Raw genomic sequence first — 23,193 nt, 5'->3', positions numbered from 1 at the left:
GTGGCTTTATCTGGTCACCATATTCCCTATCCACACCCAGGACACGTCCCACTAGCTCAGCAAGAGCTGCACCGATTTCCAAATGGAAAGCTTGTTTTATACCAGATAAAATTATCAGCTGGAAAACTTTGTGTTTTGATGTCTTGAGTCCTAACAGAGAATTTAAAACATTCTTGCTACTTAATTCTAAGTTGCTACAAGTGGCAATTGGAACTGTTTTGTCCTTACTTGTTGTTTCCGTTTTGGTCCTTGGTCTGTGGAAGGTCAAAAGATAGCATCATTTTCTGCAATCCTGTCACATGCTATGGTCCAGAACTCTGAGACAATCCTGTCAGTATCATTCTGACACTACACATAATTCTAGTAATTTAAACAAAAAAAAAAGTTATGCAGGAGTTTTAAGACTGAAAAATATAGAGCTGGATTTGCAAAAAACCCTCTTCAATAAAACCACAGACACAAGACACATCTGGAAAATGTGAAAGGACAAGGAATGCGAATCATTGCTTTTACTATGGCTAAATTTTACTAAGCTTAGGAGTACAACATTGAGACTTTAGTAATTAAACTTCTACTACTATAGCAGAGACATTTAATTTTACTACTTCTCCTCAAGTGAAGCTCTCACTAACATCCATTTGAATTCTTCAGTGAACTGAGCACAGCTTGTAACCCTGGTTGTAGCCTCCACTTCCAGTCAGAGCTGGAAGCTGGCCATCTCCACAGCTGGGAGTTTCAGCCCAATTTATTCATGAGCATTTGCTACATTGTGTGCTCTGGTGTGATAACTGCATAGTCTGACTGATTTCACACTTTCTTAACCTCCTCATGCTGCATATCATTCTCTAGACTCTTGTAGTGGTTACAAGATATTAAACTCCATGTCTACTTCCCTACTTGCCTATCTTGTTGCATATCTAAGAGTGTTCATTACAGGAATCTGAATAAAAGAAAATAATTTAATAATAATACAGACTCAGATATTTTCAATGCTTTATATAAATATTAAAAAACATTTATTAACAACTTAACAACTACTCCAAAATGCTCCCACTTCTTTCCCCATTGCTCTTTATAAAACACCATAAAACTATCAAGGTCCTTTTTCCAGCTTCTCACCTCTGTCCCACATTTTGAAATTCTCAAAATTATCAATATTTTGAAATAAAATTGTGGTAAGTCTTCCAAACCACATTATTTTGTTTATTAGTTTGTCCATACCCAACAAAAATAATCTTTCCAAGAGCATAGTCTGTAATCAATGAAAACTGAAGGAAGATTTTCACAGAGGGAATTTCTCATGCATCTAACAGCATATTGAAGGAGCACAGTGTTGTCTACTCCAAGCTACTGAGCACAGCACAGCGAAGTTTTTATTTGCACATTTTCCTGTCTCTCTCTGCAAACAAGTAAACATACACTTTATTTCCTATATGAAAAATTATACCAAATAAGTTGTCCAATGTCAAACATAGAAGTTCTTTCAGTTTAACTTATACTGAGAGAAAGCAAAAATATGGATATTGTCTACTGCGTGGCTGGCTCTGCAAAACTGCATTGCCTCTGTTGTACTTCATTCTTCAGGATATTTTTTCTATCTTTTCAGGTTCATTTCCATTCCACAGTGGACAAAATCAACAGTTTTGTCCTGTTTGGCACATGGAATTTCTCTAACCAAAATACAGAGATGTTACTCAAGAAACCCTTCTGGCCTTCTGATACACATCAAAATGATGAGATTTGCATTGTATTTCACACGGACTCAGACAGAACAAAAACGTGAAATAAGGGACTTAACAGCAAAGTTGTTTTAACCGCCTACTGGTTTATCATGGTGATACAGGGAAAAACACTAAATTGACACTAATACCAGAAGCCTCAGTTGTAACAAAACTTCTGAGCAATGATGTGGGGAGCTTGCTTTGCTTGTTAATATAAAACATGACTGAGATTACATCCTATCAGCTGAAGATGATACTCAGGACATGGAGCCAAAACATTGCAAAAATTTTACACAGTTCCAAGTCAAGCTTGAAGGTCAATGATTAACCTCTTTCTGAAAAATAAAGCAACATTTGGAGTTTTGTTCTGGGGATGATCTAAGTGAAAATTCAAGGTTGCTTAGAGAGGAAAAAATTCTGCTGTCTCTAGAACATCCCTAGTTTTGAAGCCATATAGATTATAGAGAGAATGTTGTTCCTTCTATGTCTGTCAAACACACTATTAGCCACATCAGGTACCACTTGAAGAAACGTGGGATTTAGCTGAGAGTCAGCCTCTGTCTAATTCCAAGGGAGATTAAGCCACAAAGGATTTTACAAGTCGTAATTAGTCGCAATTACTTCATTTCTTAGTAACAGTTTTAGTTTGTTGGAACCTTCCAACCTTCCTTGCTCCTTTCACTAATGCTGGAGTTGCTGCAAGACCATCAATTTAGAGCCCTTTAAAAACCTGACTGAAATCTGACTACTTCTAACCCAGTCTTTCAGCTACTGGGAAGTAGAATCAGCAGAATCCAGTTGGATTTGACCAGGTGGATACCCTTACAAATGGCAGAACCATCTTCATGAATGTGCAGGGGCAGAATCCAATGTCTGTTTGGACTAGTGCCAACTGTATTCTAAGACTGAGGTGAATGGCTCCTACAGAAATGCCATCTAGTACCACTGGTACTGGATCTACCATTTTTTACAAGGCAGGCAGATGATCCCTACAGAAGAATGATACCCTGTGAAAAGGTAAGAGCCTCTATCCTAACAGTTCTCTGTACAGGTGGCACAGGAGGAAAGTAGTCATCCGATTCAATCCTTTCTCTTCCACTTGCAACTCCCTAACACACTGGATGAGATGTGGTATTGAAAAAGGTCAGGGCCTGGCCTTGAACTAATGATCAGATTCATGACGTCAGATTAACCCCATAAACCCCAAGAATGGCAACCTCCCCAAAGAGAAAAACCCTGGATACCTCGATACCAAAACCCTCCACACAACCATCCAGTACTAAGGTCATGATGGCTTTCATGATGTAGAGCTGCAAAGGACACCTGCAATAATGCTGCAGGAACTGGGAAGAGACTTACGCTACCCCAAGGAGAGACATTTTTCAAACACTGAGGTCCTGTGCCACCATCCTAATCTCACTTCTAAGGGAACAGCCTAAAAACTCATGAACTTCTATAGGTAAAAAAACTTAAGTGTGCAGAATAAAAGGCTTTAAAATTGATGGAGAGCAGGACCAAAAGAGCTGTATTATTGACAAGTTTGAGAAGGTTAGTGGTGGAGATCTAAATAACAACACTACAGAAGAGGCGAGCTCAGTATCAACTTTGACAGAGGCCTGTTTTGCTATGAGAATTTTTCTGATACTAAATGTTTGGTTCTTCTTATTCAGGCTGTAGAGTGTGACTTAAGCATCTCATGCTTTGAATGTGATTCAGGATTTTCAGCTGGAAAAAAGCAGAAATCCTGAAGAACCAGGAAGAGTGGAATGAGCTTACTAGAAGTCTCCATCTCATCATGCAGATGGCAGAACCTAAAAGATGGGCAAAACCATCTCTCTCTAAGAGCACAATCAAGGGAGAAAGCAAGTTTTCCTTTTCAGTGGAGGTATCCATATATACAAATGTGAAACCATACAAAAGCTATTATCTATATCAATTAAATATCTAATTAAAAGACCAACTAAATCTTCAGCTGTGAGCAACATTTAGGCTCTTGAAGAAAGGTATCCTGAATCAGGCATGCCTCAAGTGATTTTGTAATTATTTTATTCTCAGTGCTTTTTACTGGCCTTTTGGAGCAAACAAATCAAGATCTGAGGTGCAAAGATTTGGGACAGTGACCTCACAAGTTACTGTGAAGCAGACAAAAGAGAACAGGTATTACTTCTACAGACTATGAATGAATGTGAAAAATGTCTCACTCAAGAACAGTACATGCATTCAACCAATGTACTTTCATCTATGCTTATACAACAGCTATATGATTACCTGCTGGGAGAAACAAGTTAAGTGCTAATTCTTTGTAAGAATGGAGAATGGTTCTGAGGCTGCAGCTTCCTCATTATCTGGTGATGCCATTGCAAAACATCTATATAAGTCAGTGTGGCAGGGAAAAAAATTACTCTTTCTGTGCTACTATCTGCATTATCATCAATATAGTATTTAAAACCACAACTTGAGTTTGAAACCTTGCTGTAAATCAGTAAGACACAGTCTGAATATAGTGAAAACTATTTAGTAATTATTGAAACAGCCAGACCTTCTCAGCCCATTCCATATTTTCCTGAAGCCATTTTAGAGCAGATGAATGCTCCAGGCTGTAAACTTCTTCCATATTAACATTCATTGTCATATGCTTAAGAAAAAGCTTTGGATCAGATAATTGAGCCGCCTGGATCAGCTTCTCCACTGCCCTGTGATAGGCACTGCTATTCTGAACTGTATCTTCAGATCTGTAAGGGAATTTTAACAAATAAATTATTAGGTACCACACAGGCTCAGTGTCACTTGCCTAACACTTTATACTGGCAGGAAAAATACAAAAACATTAAAATAATGCCTTGTATTTTTCACTGATAAATATTATGCTAATTTCTAGACAGATTATATTATTGTTCTGAAGAATTAAAAAGTCACAGAAGGTTTATTTTTAACATATTTAACGGTAATGAAAGGTAATAGGCTTTAATGCCAGTGCAAAGTAGCTCTGCAATATTTACAGCACATTTAATGAAAAAATGTCTCTGGGCTGAAAAACTCAGTAAAGGAATGCAAACCATTTAATGAACTGGATATCACAAGAATTCATGTACATGCTTGAATCCATAAGGTTTACTCAGTTTTGGCATGTAGTCTCTTTTGGAACAAGGCTGAGCCCAAATGACATGCCTACATTGTTTGCAAGAGCAGAACTTACTCTTTAAGAAAATAAGCAGATGTACAGTAGCATACACATGGAAACAGGAGATAAAAATCTTCTCACTTATCCAAGAAACAAAATGAAGAGATATATTCTTAGGGAAGGATAAGAAAAACAAGATCTATTACTCACATGATCACATGAATAAATACAATCAAAACTGCACATATCAGACAACAAACCTTTTTAGTATTATTTGAAGAGCCTGACTAGTCCTCGGACTTTGAATATCACTGGCATTTGAAACAAGAAATATTTCAATGGTCAACAGCATCTCAACTTCAGACAGGTAAGAGGGAATGTTCAGAAGTTTGTGATATAAATTTCTCTGCAGCTCTGGGTAACAACCCAGTGATAAAGCATCTGTGAGTAAATGCAGAAACATAAGGAATTAGGATTACCAATACTAAACATAGATCTGTTTTCGTCTGTGTGACTAAGTGTGGAAAAACCCCAACCCCAAACCCGTAATGGATTTTCCTATTTCACCTATGAAATGGCCTGATTTGAGAACACAGCATTCACACATAATATTAATGGTTGTAAAATGTTTGGATTCTTTTTTTTTCAATGAGTTTTGTCAGCTATGATTAAAAAGTTCTATCAGAGGTCTGGGGATACTAAGTGTGTCATACCACAAGTACAATTTAGGCAGATCAGACAGAAGCTGTTAATCATGGCCAAACTGAGAGAACATTTGAACAGCATCTCCTGCTTTGCTCCCCTCTCTTCTGTCAAGTGATGCCAGCAACCCAACATACACAGTATTTCAGGGAATAAAAAAAAAAAAAAAAAAAAAAAAAAAAAAAAAAAAAAAAAAAGAGATAAGGAAAAACAGTAATTACAATGTTAACAAAACCAAGTATCTATCCTAGGAACGATGGAATCTTAAAGCAGTCTGCTAACCTCAACAATCCTAAGACAGAACCAAACAGTAAATAATGTGACAACATGGAGAGACCCTATACAGAGTGGCACTCCCAGTATTATCTTAGCTCAGAAATGGGGAGTTGAAAACAATTACAGACTATTAGCTTTTAATTGAAAGGAATTTTCTTAATAGTTAGGAAAAACTAATTAGCTAGACTTCTCAAATCTTAAATATTATACCACCACAGAGATGCTGGTACACTTCTAGAGAGAAGTATGAGGAAATCTAATTCGTCTAGACGAAAATATGAAGATGATGCACTTTTCAAATATTTCAGGGCTCACATAGTTGAAATTTGGAAACTGAATGTAAAAAAAATAATTTTATCGCAATTGCATTTATTTCATGCCAGGTAGTATGCACTGATTCTTATTTTCATCTCACCATTTCCTAATAAATATTTTGGTTACAAATAATTTCCTGAAAATGACACAGAAAATACCACTTTTCTTTTTACTCATACTGAAATGCTATGACCACATTATCTAAAGAATGTAAGGAGAGGATATTGCTTAAGAAGCAACTTACTTTTGTAATAGGTCCTGGCTTTGGACCATAAAGAACTTCTTCCCAAAGCCGTGATTAATCCTCTAAGTAAAACAAAATCAATAGCAATCTTCCTGGAAAGCATGAAGTCTACTGCAGAAGATGAGACTCCAAGGTTCTTGTTCTCAAAACAGGCATTTATCAGCTTGTTAAAAAGGCAGCTGTATTGAGAAGCATCTATAATATCTGAAATGAAATTAGGAATATTTGCTACTTAATTAATTCAAATGCAAATCTAGTTGAAGGATTGTTTCTCAGTAAGTACTTAAATCAGAACTCTTGTCCCTATCAGCAAGATGGAACAAGGTTGGGGAAACATGAATGCTTTATTCATTAGAAGTCTTTTCATACAGTACTTCATTTATATTGTGAAGGACAAGTGGTAAGGTTCAAGTAATAATTTGCTGCCAAAACCAATAGAATTAGCTAAAAATACATTTACCTGCTCAAGCCTATAAATACAATCTTCACCTTATCTCTCAGATTTAAGATTACCACCAATAAAAAACCCCTTGGTTTTCTGCTTCTCTTATTCTGAACTGTCTCCTTTTTGGCAGGACTGAGCAGCCTTGTATTCACCACGTAACTCAAAGAACTAGATCCTTTCAGTATTCTCTAAGTAGATGGTCTTCCATCCAACCTCTCCTAACATTCCTAAAACTGGCAGTACACAGTGAGACCTACACACAGGAATTAGCTGATGTTTCCTCAGTGGAGCCTAAGTAATTATGTATTACATCCAAAATTTGTCAGATAAACAGAGCCTAAATGAGCACTTGGTTCTTAACATGGTATATAAGAAGAGATGCTGAGGTTAGCTACCTCAGTTAAAGAAAAAAATTCTCACCTCATTCATCTGAAATTAATATAAAATAAAATTAAAATATCCCTATTTCATCTCACTGTATAGACTGTGTATGATCCTTAAAAAGTTAATGGGTTTTTCCTGTTGCCCTGCCTAGTAACTGAGCAAAAGCGGACAGGTGTGTGTGCACATCCAAGTGTGTGTGCACAAGTGCAGCAAGAACTGCAGAGCACAACACATACTTAAATGACACCAGACTCCTTGGAAAACAGTAACAGGTTTGTATAAACCCTTCTTCAATAAATTTTAGCTAGAAAACACTACAAGAACAGCAAAGAATCATCTGTTAAATTTTTTCTCTTTACACAGTATCTTTTTCTTTACTTACCAGAATGTTTCTGCAAACCTGGTAAGTTCTGCAGAACTTCAAATGCTTGCCTGTACAAACTCTTCCTCAAGTATTTGTGCACTATTGCACACAACAGATTATGTCGATTGAGGATGTCCATTTTATCACAGGGCCACAATGGTCCATCTGTAACCCACTCTGACTCTGTGGCAAACAACAGTGCAGTGTTATTTCTAAGAACTGGAACTTCTGGATGTTGAGACTTTGGGCTATTAAGAATGTACTGTAAACTGTACCATAACACAAACTTCAAAGTAGCACAGAAAGCTCAGCTCGACTTATAATTTGTTCCTCATGATCAATACTCCTTAGACTGATTCTCTGAACCTTTATATTATAAATCACCCCTTCTGTAAAATATCACTGCAGTAAAATGGACTGTCAGTGGCATATATAGATATGTATATATCTGTGTACAGCTATAAAATTGAACAGCAAATTTACATCCTCAGTATCACTTTACAGCATACATTCTGTTCTTTTTACTTCTGAATTTCTTCTCTTTTCAGCAGATCAGAGTTCCAAAGAGCCATATGTAATAATTGCAGAAGTATGGTACTGTTTAAAAGCAATTATATTAAATGGTGATACTGTTAGTCGCAAAGGAACATTGCACTGACCCAATCCAGGAATTTGATACTGAATGTCCTCCTGGTTCAAAGGAAAACTACATGGGACAGCATAATTTTCCAAGCTGCACTCCTCCTTCACTATGGCAGATTTTTGGGTAGAATGGTGTTGACATCTGAAAAAATTAGCTGTAATACTTCTTATACATATCAAGAATAATAACTAATAAGATGATCACCTTTCCTTTATTGCCTCAGTATTATTAAATGTATTTAGTATCACTCATCAGCTTGTAACTTTTATCTGAAATCTGTCATAGAAGTGAACTGTTCAAATTTAAGTCAAAATTTTAAGACAGGCTTACCTCTCAATACCCTAATTGCTCCATCCAAATTTCCAGAATGCAGAAAGATTTCTGTGGCTTTATTAACAATCTGACATCTGGATGCTGACCTCCCTGGACCTATAAGTCCTTTCAAGAGTGTAAAATTTATCTGTAGCTCAAGCAGTTTATCCAAAACCTTGCTTCCCTAGTATAAGAGGGAGAGGGTAAGGGGGAAGGTCAGAGAAAGCAATGGTATCAGTGAACACAGAGTATATTTACATAAAATAGAACAGATTTAATTTGGTGACACAGATGTACAGGTATCCAAACTGAGTCAGGGGTGAATTATAATAAAATTTCAAATGAGAAGTTTAGGGGTTTTTTTACTATGTAGACAAACAAATTCTACCAACCTATTGTCAAAGAGTTCCCAACACACTATTACCCATAACATTATTTCTATTATATAATGTCCAATACAATATTTTTAACATACTTTGTAATTAATTTGTATGTGCTTACTCTGGTTTATTAATACTTTTAGTTTTGATTCCATTCACCACTACACAATCTACAAAATTCTAAAAGATCATACAGAGAGTTTTCATTTTGCAGCCAAAATGTAATTGTTAAAATTTAAATAATTACTCCAGCGTAAGTCAAAGGAAACACTGATGATTATAGGCAGCAGGACAATAAACTGGAAGAAGTTGGGCCTATCTGGCCAACACTGTAACAACCAACAACTTTATCACTGGATTCCAGACTGATATTTAGACTGGTTTTCTACAGAAACTTAATCTTAACAACTTTTTGGCTGTCCCTTTCTGTCAAAAGTGGAAGAAAGGTAGCAGTCTCAAAGGTAATAGGATCTGAATCTAAAAAAGAGGATGACTGAGTCAAGATGAGATACCAAAATCATGTTCCCAGCAAGGCATGGCCAGGCAGAATTCAGCACTTGTCCCACCTGGCTGCACCTTGCTAGTCAAGCAACAAAGACAAAACTCCAAACCAGATGTATTTCAGCTCTTGCTTAGTGGGTTCATCAATGATGAAGTGGGTTACTAAAAACTGTGGTGTATGTGAGCATGCATTGTGGTGGCAGAACAAGGGCCATGGAGGCAAAGGGAAAGAGAGCTTTAGGAGAATGGAGAAGTTAGCAGAGAATTACTTATTAAGGAGCTAATTAAAAAAAACCAAACAACTTTACGCATATGTACATATATGCTATGGACTTGGTATGTGCTCAAAATTGGACACTTTTGATGGCCTACAAGTATCTGCAATCTTTAATCTGCAACATAATCCATAAAAAATACTAACATTAACTGCAGTTAACATTTAAGGTGTAAAGAACTGTAGATGTATGTGGCTGAAGGGGAAAATGCACACCAAAAAGACTCAGGTGAAACTTGAAATCTAAGTGCAAATCAGAAATAAAATATAAAATTAAGGAGGATCTGCATCTATTCCACACGTCTGGCAAAAGAGGGCCCACTATGAAGTGGTCTTTATAGGAAGATGGAAAGTATGCAGCTATCAGCAGGAAAGTGATCCTTAAAGGAAGGGCCCTCAATTAAAATGCAGTTGAGGAATGAGATCCTTAATTGGACTAGAACCTCTCACCAGTTCTCTGAAATATTAAAAAGCTGAGAAAAATAAACCATAGTGATGTCTTTCAGGAAAAAGTTGAAATAGGAAGTGGATGAAAGAGCTGCCAAAGGAGCACTGATGTTACAGAATTCTCTAAGAGTAAATATCCAGAAAGCAGTCTAATGTTGCTTGAAGACCTGTCTCCATGTAAGACATATTCCTGTTGCATGTTTTTTTTGGAACTACATCTGTTTTATGAACTTTCCTTGCCTCTTACAAAAAAAATCTCTTCAGAACCAAGCAACATACATGTTTTATCCCCAAGAGCTATCAAAGTTCTGCAATAAAGGCGTTTGGTGTTCTTGAAGGAAAAATGATATGAAAAGAACATTTAGAGTTTCAGGCAGTCCAACATATTCATATAAGAGCACAGGGCATATCCTAAAGCCAAAACTAAATTTGGGCAGATCAGGAAGAGCAAATCCATTACTACCTTACTTAATGAACCATCTTTTGGGCAAAAAGTAGACCATGAAGCAAGTAGATACTAGCCCATAAATTTGGGATTTATCTGATATATATAATGGAGTGAAACTGGTAGAAAGAGGTAAGAATGACAGCCTCCTGAAGCAGAGATAAATTTGGGATCTGCCAATTCTGATAAAATTCATTCAGTGCAGAGCCTCATTCACAATCTAATATGGTCAACATAGGTTGTCTACAAAGCTGTTTGAGGATCTTGTCAGTAATCTCTAGAGAAGTAGTTTTGATACCTAACACAACACTCTCAAAGAAACAAAGATCTTTTGCTCCAGACATGAAAGAAATCATAGTATTGAAAGAAGCATCTATTTTCAGTAACTCTTGTTATACAAGAACAACGCAACACATGCTTTTCACACCTTGCACCTCTGAAATCAGGACATGAAGATCAATCTTGAAATATCAGGGGTTGTGCAATCCAAGATAAGACTCTTCCTTAAGATGGATCTGAAAAGCAGCTAAAATGTCTGAAGGCACAAAAACATTAAATGCCAAAGATGACAGCCAAAATCCAAGCCAAACTGAACTCTTCAGTGGGCATGTGAGCACTACCACTCCTCAATGCCAAGAATTTAGATTCTCTTTTCTGTGGTCAGGTGTATCTTAACTGTTCTAACTGCTAAGTTTTATGGACCAAAAATGCCTGAAGAGTTCTAGTGCAGTATTACACAAGTGCTAGTGCAAAGACCCTCTCTCCTTCCCAGTGTACCACTCTGTGCTGCAGCTTGATATGGACCTGCTGAAGGCCATTCAACTCAAGAAGCTGATGCTGCAAAATGAATGGTTCATCAGAACAGGTATCCTGCCTCTAGACTAAGCCCCTCTATCAATATCTCCTGGGACTTGGCTTGACTCTGGAAACAGACTGAGCAGTGCACAGGTTTTTTACATAATAGAATTCCTAAAAGTCATCTCCTAGAGACAATCATACAAAAGACAATTTAATTCCTTGATGCGAACCAGAAAGAGTTCCTTGATGGTAATTCACAAAAAAAGCCAACCCAAAACCCCGACAGACAAAAGGGGATGGGAGCATTTGCTTCCGTTCATAGAAGAGCATTCTAGAAATCATCTTGCACAGAATTAGGAACATCCCTGTACAGCATAATCAGCAGCTGAAAGGATCAGGCCCAAGTTCAGAATGGGATCACTGACCAAAACACAATCTAAAATCACTGGGGATTTATATTACTTCGTATGCTATCACTTTTCATGTTGCTATCTAGAAGAGATTAAGTATGGTATTCATTGGTTCCTTTCTTCCAGATTTAACACTGAAATGATCTTGCTGCAGTGAAATATGACCAATACTGCCTGAGGCCTAAGAAATGTAAAACATCCAGTCAAAAGTCTAGTCTCTTAATCCTGACCCTGTGTAATATTTGACAGCAAATATATGACTGTAAAGGTATTTCTTTGTGATGTCTGAGTTTTGCAAGATTCACAGAACTTAGAAACTTAGATTCATTGGAAGAAAAGTACTTCCAGTAGTCCTGGGGAACAAGCAGTTCACCAAGCACAGCTATGCTATGCTGTTTTTGTGTCTTCCTGGCCTTATCCATTCAATATGAGGTCAGATGCAGAAGCACCAGCGCAGAAAATTGGCCTAAGTTCTCTAAATATCACTTCAGTTGGGAGGTCTCAGAATGCAGCATGACTGCCAGGTGGAAGAAAGTGATGTTTCTGGGAAATAGTCCCATCAGCACCTCACCCCAGAATCTCAGGAAGACCTGAGCTCAGAAAAATCACAAGATGAACATGAGCAATCAGTTTCTAGGTTGCAAGAACAAGTTATGATCAGCTCCACAGAAGACTACAGCTCAGAAAGGCGCAATAAAATGCTTTGGTTCAGCTGGACAGTTAGGAAGTACCAAGACAGCAGGGAGGCAGGTGGCACACCCAGTCATTCCACTAGAGAAACTAGAGTTTAATATCCAGAAGAGAAATTACTAATTATTTTTCTCTTTTTCTTGCAGTCAGGTTTCTGTAGCTCTGCATACCTTTACCCACTGCAGTACTTTGTGATACGAATACATTACGCTTATCCCAGTCCTTCCAATGAAAAGTCTGTCTGCTTTATTATGGCGTGAATTTTTCATTACTGGAAAGAACAAAAAAAAGGCTTATTTATTTATTTAACATGTAAATGCAGTTTTAAAGAAATTACACATTTCAAAAACACAGTAATTGTGAAAATACTAAATACATTTTTTGAAATATTTGCCATTGAAAGTAGCAACTTCCTAAGTCATCCATAAAATGCTTGGACATGTAATGGCCTAATTTAGTAATATCATTATTTGTAAAGTAAGCTTTACATTTTCTGGCACCACAAATAAATTCTGGTAATTGCAGGACTGAGTAATTACAACCTCTTTGGAAGCACTCTTAAAATTTTAGAGCAGCAGCCTCAAAGTAGGGTGTGAGCACAAAAATCTATTCAGCTGTGGTAAGGAAATATTTTTTGTACTATTAGAAAATAAAAATAAGCAAAATACTTTAAAATGTAGTGTTCATTTAATACTTATCTCATATTTGTAATTCCTGTTTTTGTGTATGGTTTATAGTGAATTTAATACATTGGTTTAGTAGCATATGTATGTAATATATAAATAAATAAATTGTGGGTGACTGCTCAAAAATGTTTTACTGATAGAGGTGCCTATCTGTTGGGAGACCATCGTTCTTGGGAAGACAGCTCCAACAAAATATTCACCCTGTGTAACAACTGGAACGTCTGACAGCTTTTTTATGCTATGAAAGTCTGTGGTCAGAAAAGATACGTTACATATCTGGAATAAATAATCATTATGTTTAGTGGATAATACAGGTTGAAAAATATCTAAGTAATCCTTTGCAAAACGATTTAATATCCCACTGACACTTCACCAAGCCCCAGTAATCTGCAAACTCATTAGGAAGCATGATACAGACATGCAAATTAAGGGACATAAGGAGGAAAGAGGCAAGAAAGCCTGCCAGAACTATTAAAAACATTGGGTTCTTGAGCACCTAGCCCTTGCAGAAACCCTTGGTTCTTTAGAGAATATAATAATTCTAAAAATCCAACTTACTAAAAAAAAATTATATACATGATGTAATCTGTTCAATGTATTTTAAAATACACAACTACATATATATATTTTTTTACAGCACTGAAGCTTATTTACGCTATTAACAGTGTGATACTTCACATGAAAATACTCAAATATATTTGCCGTTGTCCTGAGCATAGGCCATTTTTATTAAAAAGATCATGAATCCTGGGCTCTCTTTTTGATTTCACAATACTGTTTCTCCTTCAAAATCTTCCTTAAGTGTAAGCATTTTAGTTTTACTGGAAAATAGCTTCTACTGAACATTACAGCTGACTGAATTTGCAACTCAAAAAATTCAGAATATTGTAACATAAATTTAACTAATAATCAGAAAACTATATGCATTAATTTTTTATCTCTTTTAAAAACGCTTCAAAAATTACTTCTTGAATCCTAATTTTATTTACCTGCATCAGCAAAATTACAAAAAGGGACTCCTGGTTTGTCTGTCTCAGAAGCTCTGGTTAGAATTTCAGCAATAGATAAAAACAATTTCTGAAGATCATCAAAATGTTCACATCCAGTTCTTGCATTAAGATATAAAGCTCCCAGCTTAATCCAATCCCTTTTTACCTTGCAATGCTGTAAAGAAGGGAAAGAATAAATATAAGCAAACCTGCTGCCAGAAAACCAAACAGAAAATATAGTGAAATTTGAGATATGTACCCGGGATAGACTTAAAGGAGAAAAAAATGGAGATTAAATGCTACTGCCAAGAACCTTCATGTTCATATGGCAGTTACACGTTGCCAAACTTGCATGGATTGCTAATTACTTCTATCCCTCAAGAAATTAAATCCCTTTTTTCATGTCATGACCCCAGTTGAGGAAGCTTATAACTTATTCATCCTATTTAGAAACTGGCATTAATTCAGTATTTTTTTCCCCATGATGCACACTGAATTTATGGTTATTTCTATATGAATTAGTCTTTTGCTTGCCAGATCACTTGGTGACTTTGGTGTTAAAGGAGTAAAAAACATCAGTACTGTTTTTTGCCTTTTTATATTTCAATCTCTGAATCTACAAAGGATGTGTGATAATATGTAAACTATATTATAATTGCAGATAATGAGTAATCTGACCGTGAATATGAAAGACAAAAGTGTCCAAATGAAGAATGTTTTACAATATTTTCTTATTCTTTAAAATACTGTTTAATGTTGTCCATTGCAGCTTTTACAATTGTGTGTTTGTATACTAAATATGAATTCTATTTGCTAAATAACATATTAAATACATTTTTGGTGAGGAATGGTGTACTGCTACCAGTTACAAACACAACAAATGTAAAGCAGAGGAAATAATTGCTTAAAGTTACAAAATCTTTGAATTCGATGCAAAACAAAGATAAAAACTACAAGTATGCAAATTAAAATACTGACATTAAAGAAAGGCCAAAGACAGTTTTCTCCTGCATGTTAAGCATTTCCAAAAATGGCTTTGCATAAGCTCACTATACTAAATAATAATGCCCACAAATGTAAAAAACAGTCTAGAAATTGCTATTTCATGTAGATTTAAAAGAAGCAATGAAGAATGAACATACTGTACCTGAATTTCAGCCACTGCCAAGCTGAAGTCAAAAATCCATGTCTTTTCAAAATATCTTTCCTTAAATCTTCCATATGAAAAAAAGAATACTTAAATTTTAACACGTCTTACTGAACTAGCAGAAGGTGAACATCAAATTATCACAAATGAACATTAAACTGATGTGATTTTTGATCCTATTTGCTTCACATTACACTGAAAATGCTCATTTAAAATCTTGCCAAGGGAAGTTAGCGCATGTGGTAAACAAATAATTGAGCAGAGCTATTTTCACAGATGCTGCATATTTGGTTTCCACTATGAACCAAAGGTAGGTTTATGAACCACAAATTTAGTTTCTCAACTTGTGTGTGTGTGTATATGATGTAGATGATACAAAAATGAAAAAGGATCACAACCTTGTTCAAGAGATGGGGAAGTATCAGCAGTTTTTGAAGAGATTTGACATTTTGCCCAGCATATCCCAGCAGTACTCAAAAAATGACCCTCCTCCCTAGTAGTGTTGGCACAAATGCTTATGTAGTCACACTGTAAAAGAAACTAGAAAACTACTTCAGATTATAACTAATCCTAGAAGGGTTGTTTGTTGCAGAAATACTGTTTGCTTAAGTGAGCCTAAATGATATATTAAACCATGATGTTTCTAATTTGACTAGCTATATAAGCCTCTATCACAGCTGGCAGCAGACTGTATAATGATGGTTGATACGAAATCAGAATCTAAGTTTTGATTTAACAATGCTTGATCTTTGAAACACAGTAGATCGACCTTAAAATACACTAGCACTTTAGTAGCACTTTAAAATACCATTACACATGATATGATAGTATTTTTATCAACAGATATTTTAAAGATTCCACATAAAGTTATAAAAATAGATGCTGAAGGAGGAACTAGGCAGCTGTAATTAGAAAATAGCTCCTTAAAGACTTACCTGGATTTTATGTTCAACACAGTACTCATTTCCCAACTGGAAACATGCAATTGGTGAAGTAACTTAATAATGTAGTCAAAATGTTCTAACTCCAGGAAGATACCAGCATCAATGAGCTGTAATATCAGACAAGGTAAGAAAAGTAAGAATATATAAAGTTGTAATGACTTAATGCATCTTCAGAGGTAAGTGGCAAACAACATTGAGGAAAAACACATTGCAGTGAATCTCAGTCAGAAACAAAGGAATAAATGAAAACTGATACTACAGCTACTCACAATAACACTTTAAATATTATTTCAGTACTGTTTTTTACATTGGTATGTTCAAGTTTTAAAATAGGCAACATATTTCAGAAATTCCAAAAAGCAGCAGTAGTACAAATGAAACTCATACCTTACAGAAGGTACTAATTAATGTAGGCACAGCATTTCTGATATTCAAAGAAGCCACATGCTCAAAAACTTTCAGAAGAACATCTACAGCCGGCTAATATAGACAGAAAAAGCACAATCAGTTTTGCAACTCCATTCAATTAGAAAGCTTAGAGATTTTATAAGAGGGTATTCTGAATTACTCCCCTCACCCAAGATCTGAGTAGCAGACTAAAAGCAAACCTCTTTCTATAAATGGCACAGTGCTCAAAAAACTAAAATTATGAAACTGAGATTTACATAATATTACAAAGTCACCTACCAGTGTCTTGATTTGTACAATTACATCCAATATCTGAAATACTTCCTGCAACATACAGTTGCTGAGCAATGAAACAAGAAGATCATTGAGCACTTCAGAAGCAAAATCCACACCAGGAGTAACTTCTTTGTAATACTGCACAAATATCTGGACTGAAAAATCAATTAAATTGAATTTCACTTTGGGGTTAACTAATGCTAGCTATTTAAACAAGTTATTTCTTTACATTTTAGACACAGTGCAATAGTGCTTAATTGTCCAAGATATTATGGGACAGGGATATGGAGAAATAGGGGTGAAAGGAGCCAGTTTGAATACAGCATTAACCTTACCAGAACCAGACTATTCTGAAATAATGCTGTTTCATTAAGCTGAGCACTGTAAGCCCTGTAGGTTCCCAGAAAAGTTTAGCTGAATTGGTGCAGCACAAGAAGAATGCACAGACCCAGGTTAGATTTGGTACATGCATCAAGGTAGTAAGGCCTTTCCAGAGGAAGCTCTAGGAAGTGAAGTGCTGTGTTACAGTGCTGTTCCAGTGGCATCCTTCCTTGCTGGACACACACAGTGGCCTGCTGGTATCCAGAGTTGCCCACATTAAAACACTCACATGTTCAGCATGAGAACATGGCAGCACACAGTGCAACTGAATTCCCCATGCTCATTCTGCTACACTCTAACAAGCTATCAAAAACTTAAAGACTGCTCAGAACCAGAACAAAAGGAACCACTTCCAGAGTAAAAACAAAACAAAAGCTGTTTCTGACTGAACTCAAAAGCTCAGATGGATCTGAATGAACTACAGTCCCTAAAATATGTTCACGTTTGCATATATGGTGTAAGGACCAAACTAAATCTGTTGGGGATGCGTGCAGTAGCAACACTTAATTTCAAGAGCTTCCATTCTCAAGTTTTTGGGTTTCTGATGCTTTGCCAGGGTGTTCAAAAGCAACTTAATAAAATTTGAATTCTTTTAAACCTCTTCCATGTCTTATTTACATATTTCTACTCCCAAATCTAGTTGCAGTCAGGTTAAGTTCATTTTATCTGGAAGTAAGATTTCTAAGAATCTCCTGAGGTAAGTGTGTATGTAAATTGAATGTATTCTTTCATTTAAAGTAAAAACTTCTTATTCACTGCTGAAGTGGCAACCATTTCTCTCTCAACAGCCTATTTAATTTGCTTCAAATAAGCTAAGTAACAGCTACTGCTATACCATACCTGCACGTTTTAGGAGGCCTGACTCTTTGATACTGATGTATGTCCTAAGAATTGCCATGCAAATCTGTAAAAAAAGAAAAAAAAATTACAGTAAAATGTAACTTCAGTTTATGCCAAACAAAAGAACTACTCACAAACATGAGTTCTATTATATAATGAGCTTTACATTGCTTCCATGAAAGCCATACATACTGATAAATTGTATAAGAAGTTAATGGGGTCTGTAGGCAAAGACTCTGTCAAAAGGTCTTCTTTTGACAAATCAAATCAAACAGAAAAAATAATGCCGATAAAATGTCTGGGAAAGAAGCTTCTGGGACCACAAGTGTTAGCATGTGCATATACTCATAGCAAACAAACAAACAAACAAACAAAAAAGATGATTAGAAAATGCAGTTACTTCAGAATTAGTATAAATGTGGCAGACTGTAAATAAAGAAAAGGAAACGAAAAAGTGAAAGTGAAATATGGTAAGTAAAAATTCTGTGAATGTATCAACTAAGAAGTCAAAAAAAACACCCAAAAATTAAGCTGGTAACATTGACTGCCAAAAAGAATCATTCATAAGGACACAGATTAAAAAACTCAGAACTAACTTGATTTAATGACCCATTTCACCACAGACTGAACTGGCTAAAAAAAAAAAAGAAATCTACACCTATATATTTTAATGTTATTTAGTTGGAATAATTGGAACATTCTTGCCTTAACGTCCTAAATTGTCAGCTTTGTGATACTTAATCATTGTGCACCATCTCTGCAGATGAAGAAATAAAGACTACTGATATTGTATCTTGGAATTCCAAAAAAAACCCCATGCCCTTTTAGAAATTCCCTGTCACTTCTGGAACATTAACAGTCTTTCTGCACAACAATATAAATTGGTCATATTTAATACTATTTTGTGAAATAATTAAGTATCGAGAGAGAAAATGCCCTAAATTAGTAGTCATAGTACTACAGAACTGAATTAGGTTTATTTTTACATGCAACTTCAAAATGACACAGGATTCGCTCATGAAGCTTGTTAAACAGCAAATGAATTATTATCAAAGCAGAAGATACTGGTTTATGGCCAAGACATCTTTCTTATTTTGAAACTATTAACCTGTTTAGATCATCAAGCCAAAGAATACAATAAGTATAAATGAAGCTTATAGTTTTTATTTGGAAGCAGTATCACAATGTTGAGCTATACTGTAAGATATACCTTTTGGAAAACCGCATCAAATTTTTGATCATTAATATATGTGAAGTGTCACTTGGGAACAGATTAACTCAATCCAAATCTATAATCCCAGGTGGCTGAGGACATTCCCAGAATGAACTTTAGCACATGCTTACAGTACGGAAATTAGTTTGCTTTCTTTTGGAATCTGTTTTTCCTTTCTTTGGACTGACTCCCAAAAAAAGCCAAGAGTGCATCTGGAGCTCTTACTGTTCCAAGTATTAGTGAAATTGCTTGAACCACCACTTTTAGTAGTATTCAATCATGGGACATGCTGTATTACATTAATAAAAGAAACTAAATGTGTTATTAATTTACACCTTCTAGAAGGCTTCAGTTGATTTAGTTGTTCCAGTTTTGAAAGGTGTAACTGCACCCACACACTATGTAAAAATGTGAGAATCTTTAAATTTTGAGTTAGTTGTAATAGATTTTGAATGAAGATACATGAAAGAGATTATTCCTATTTTCAAAAGGCATTATAAATCACACTACTCTGTCATCTATCAGTTGATTCCATGACTCATTTAACACAATTTAATAAAAACCATAATAAAGGCCTCTGTAGCTTATACAACCAACCAACTCTTCAGTAAAAACATGGTCCTACTACAACAGAGGTGCTTATTCAGAAGAACAAGCACAGGAATTCACTAAATACTTCAGCACCTCCTAGTCAGTGTCCACTTTGTTGTTTAATAAGGGAGAACCCCATACTGCAGCCTTTATCTCAGTGAGATCAAAACCAGGATCCTTCTTACAGGAAGTTTCTGTACTCTGTGGAAGCTTTGAGATACACAATCCCTATTCAATGTGGCTGAAACTGACCAAAAGGTTCAATGGTCATTTAGTGTGGTTAGAGACAGTAATAAAAAGGACAGTGCAGTATCTCATTTCTTTAGGAAGCCACATTAAAAACACAAAATCATAACCCACCACAACAGAAGCATATATTCAAGGCCCTGAAGTTGTAAAACAACACTAATGAAGGCAGAAATCTTCCTATTTTATATCCTTCTTTGTTTCCAGTTAAGAGGTTCACAGGATCAAGGAAAAGGAGAGCATGAAGTCACAGAAAGTAAAATTTTCTTTAATGGATAGGAATCAAAAAAATTAATGAGTAAGGTTCACAAAGCTAAGATAAAATCACAAAGGGAAATATAGCTTGTATAACAACACGTTTTGAAACCAATCATTTAAGCATTAAATGACTGCCTGTGCTACACTCTGAAGTGCCATTTGAGCAAAACAATTTACTGTATTAAGCTCACTGTCCCCTGCCCTTTCACTGAGGACCACAGAGAAGAGTCCAGCACCACCTCCTTTACCCTCTTCTCCATCACTAACACGTATTGTTAAGATCCACCCTCCCTTTATATACTTGGGCAAGTATTGTATTTTGTTTACTTAATGCAACACAGATTTCACTGTTTGAAAATGAAAGGCATCTTTGAAAAAGAACGCCAAAAATTGGTAACTTGTACATCTTGCTGGGCTCGAGTATGCAGATTCAAAACGTATGATGTTTTTATGAGTTCAAGCACTGCTGTGTTGTGTGATCAACTACAGCTATAAAGTGCTAAATATTAGGAAGTTATGCCTTAAAGCATCAACTAGTTACTTAATGAAAAACAAAAAACATCATTATGGAGAAAGGTATTTTTCTTAAACAACTCTGGTAACTTATCACTGAGAACACAGTTCTAAGCAGATGGACTATCAGTCTGCATAACAGTTCTCCTGAAGAGATTTATTCCTCCTGTATAAGATTAGACTCCTTTATTGGTTCTTTACCTGTTTTTCATTTATGTACTTTGGTGCCACCATGAGGTGCTTGGCCTATTATCATTTTCAAATGGACAGGTCTAAAAACAAATTCATACACAAACAAACAAAACTCGGATGTATTTTCAGGCTACCAAGAATGTTTGTCTAGGTTTGGTGGGTAGAACAGTTAAAAGTGTGCTGGAAGGCTGCACAAGTAAAATCAAATGGAATGGATTTTTAATAGGTTTAGGCAAATAATTACTTAATGTGCCTGTAACATAATGAAGCACTGCAAACCACAATAGTTCAGATAAACTAGCTGAAAATAGTTACAAATATTCATTACAGCCTGCTAAACATATAACACACTTGAGAAAAAAGGAAAAATCTTCCATACAAAACTACTCTCAAATCTTAGTATTTTTAAGATATCACAAATAATATAAATTTTTAAAGGGTTTAGAAATCATTAACAAAAATATAAAGCAGCTTTTTTTGGATATATATATATATGTAAAGGAAAAGAGAAAACATTAAGAAAAATTGAACCAAATTACACTGATGTAATTTTAAAAATTCAGACGCAGTATACATAAGATATCAGTAAGATGGATAAGCTCCTTTAGATGTTAATTTTTTTTAGCAATTATGTCAAACAGGTTAACTGCAAGTTATTTTTTACATTTTGATTCTGAAATTTTTTACTTACTGACATCAGTGATAAAACTGCTCTCATACCAGTAGGATGGTAGGTAAGAAATAAATCTTGTAAGATCTGATGAGGACAAGTTTAGGCATTTGTTACTGGTTTCTTGCTTTGATGTTTTTGTTTGCTTCTAGTTAACTTACAAACTTAATAATCTTATTACTTGTCAGTACAGTTAGCTTGCCTTACACAGTTCTCGGAAGCATTAAATTCATAATGTCTCTGTTAAATTATTTGAAAACACATTTACTTTGCCCATACTGGAAAACTATTCTTGCTTGCAAATATGATGAGAGTTGCTGCTCTATTTAATGAGATTACAGCATCTTAAAACAAACATGCCCACTGTTGCACAAAACATGCAGAAGGTAATACACCATAGATGGCTTTCAGCTTTAACAACACATACAAAGTCTTTGCAAAGGGTGGCTTGAAGTCTCTGATGCTCAGGACAGAGATGTCTCAGAATCTGCCCATTCTACTACTCTATATTTGTACAGCCTAACTGATGATGCGTGCTCTGTTAAAGCATCTACTAGTTCAAAATTATACCATTTTAAAAAAAAATATTTTGAAGACCTCAAGAGGTAGAATTTCTGAACAATTTTTTCATCCATCAATCTCTGATTACTCACTTCCCATATATAAATGAGCAAAGGAGATGATGTTTTGGTTTTAAAAAGTGTCCATTTTTACAATCTTTTCCTTACTTCAATGGATCTTTTTACCTTTTCATCCCCATGTCCTGGAACGTGACAGAACCAACATTTTGTTCTTTCACACCCACGTGAAGTCATAAAATAGTATCTGCAGTATTTACGGGGCAAGTTAAGTGCATCAAGGATCTGCTGGACTGAATGACAAGCCTGGAATAAAAGAAAATTACAACAAGCAGAAAAAGCCAAATAATATCTCTTGAAAGAAAACACGGTCTTCGGTTTTTTTAGAATTTCAAAATATCTACAAACTATAAACAAAAGCAGAAAATATGATCTATAACTCAGCCTCTGAAACAACCCTCATCTCTACACTGTACCTGCAGCATTTCAAAGGACACAAAGATCAATCCCTTGTCATGTCATGTTAGCGTCTAAATACAACAAAAGCCTGTCTTGAAGACCACAAATAGGGATAATGCAAGAAGTTCTAAATGAGATGGGCAAAGAGCAGAGAGGAGGGAGAAAGGTGACAAATTCCTGCACAGCTCTGAGTAACCATCTGAGAATTTTGGGGCATCAATTTCCTTGACCATTTTTCAGTACTCAGCATCATGGACAAAGCAGGCTGTCCTATACATGTGAAACATGTCTGCTTTTCAGTTCTATAAGCACCTAAAGCAAAAATCATTA

The 23,193-nt window shown here is 35.6% G+C and overlaps 1 protein-coding gene across 1 annotated transcript in view; it reads right to left on the bottom strand.

The window, feature by feature from the left end:
• Positions 1 to 1,463: 1,463 nt before the first annotated feature.
• TOPAZ1 (testis and ovary specific TOPAZ 1) overlaps positions 1,464 to 23,193 on the bottom strand; it is a 39,414-nt gene continuing 17,684 nt past the window's right edge. The window contains exons 8-21 of the mRNA XM_056483484.1: positions 22,573 to 22,710; positions 18,144 to 18,207; positions 16,926 to 17,077; positions 16,626 to 16,718; positions 16,230 to 16,345; positions 15,295 to 15,361; positions 14,148 to 14,322; positions 12,643 to 12,743; positions 8,546 to 8,711; positions 7,591 to 7,755; positions 6,380 to 6,583; positions 5,103 to 5,283; positions 4,261 to 4,453; positions 1,464 to 1,668 (exon numbers count right to left, since the gene is read on the bottom strand). Coding sequence (XP_056339459.1) covers positions 1,609 to 1,668; positions 4,261 to 4,453; positions 5,103 to 5,283; positions 6,380 to 6,583; positions 7,591 to 7,755; positions 8,546 to 8,711; positions 12,643 to 12,743; positions 14,148 to 14,322; positions 15,295 to 15,361; positions 16,230 to 16,345; positions 16,626 to 16,718; positions 16,926 to 17,077; positions 18,144 to 18,207; positions 22,573 to 22,710 — 1,875 coding nt within the window. The 3' untranslated portion in view covers positions 1,464 to 1,608. The remainder of the gene's footprint in view (positions 1,669 to 4,260; positions 4,454 to 5,102; positions 5,284 to 6,379; positions 6,584 to 7,590; positions 7,756 to 8,545; positions 8,712 to 12,642; positions 12,744 to 14,147; positions 14,323 to 15,294; positions 15,362 to 16,229; positions 16,346 to 16,625; positions 16,719 to 16,925; positions 17,078 to 18,143; positions 18,208 to 22,572; positions 22,711 to 23,193) is intronic.

The sequence above is a fragment of the Oenanthe melanoleuca genome, chromosome 2, assembly GCF_029582105.1.
Source record: "Oenanthe melanoleuca isolate GR-GAL-2019-014 chromosome 2, OMel1.0, whole genome shotgun sequence".
NCBI lineage: Eukaryota > Metazoa > Chordata > Aves > Passeriformes > Muscicapidae > Oenanthe > Oenanthe melanoleuca.
This window is presented reverse-complemented; position numbering and strand designations above follow the sequence as displayed.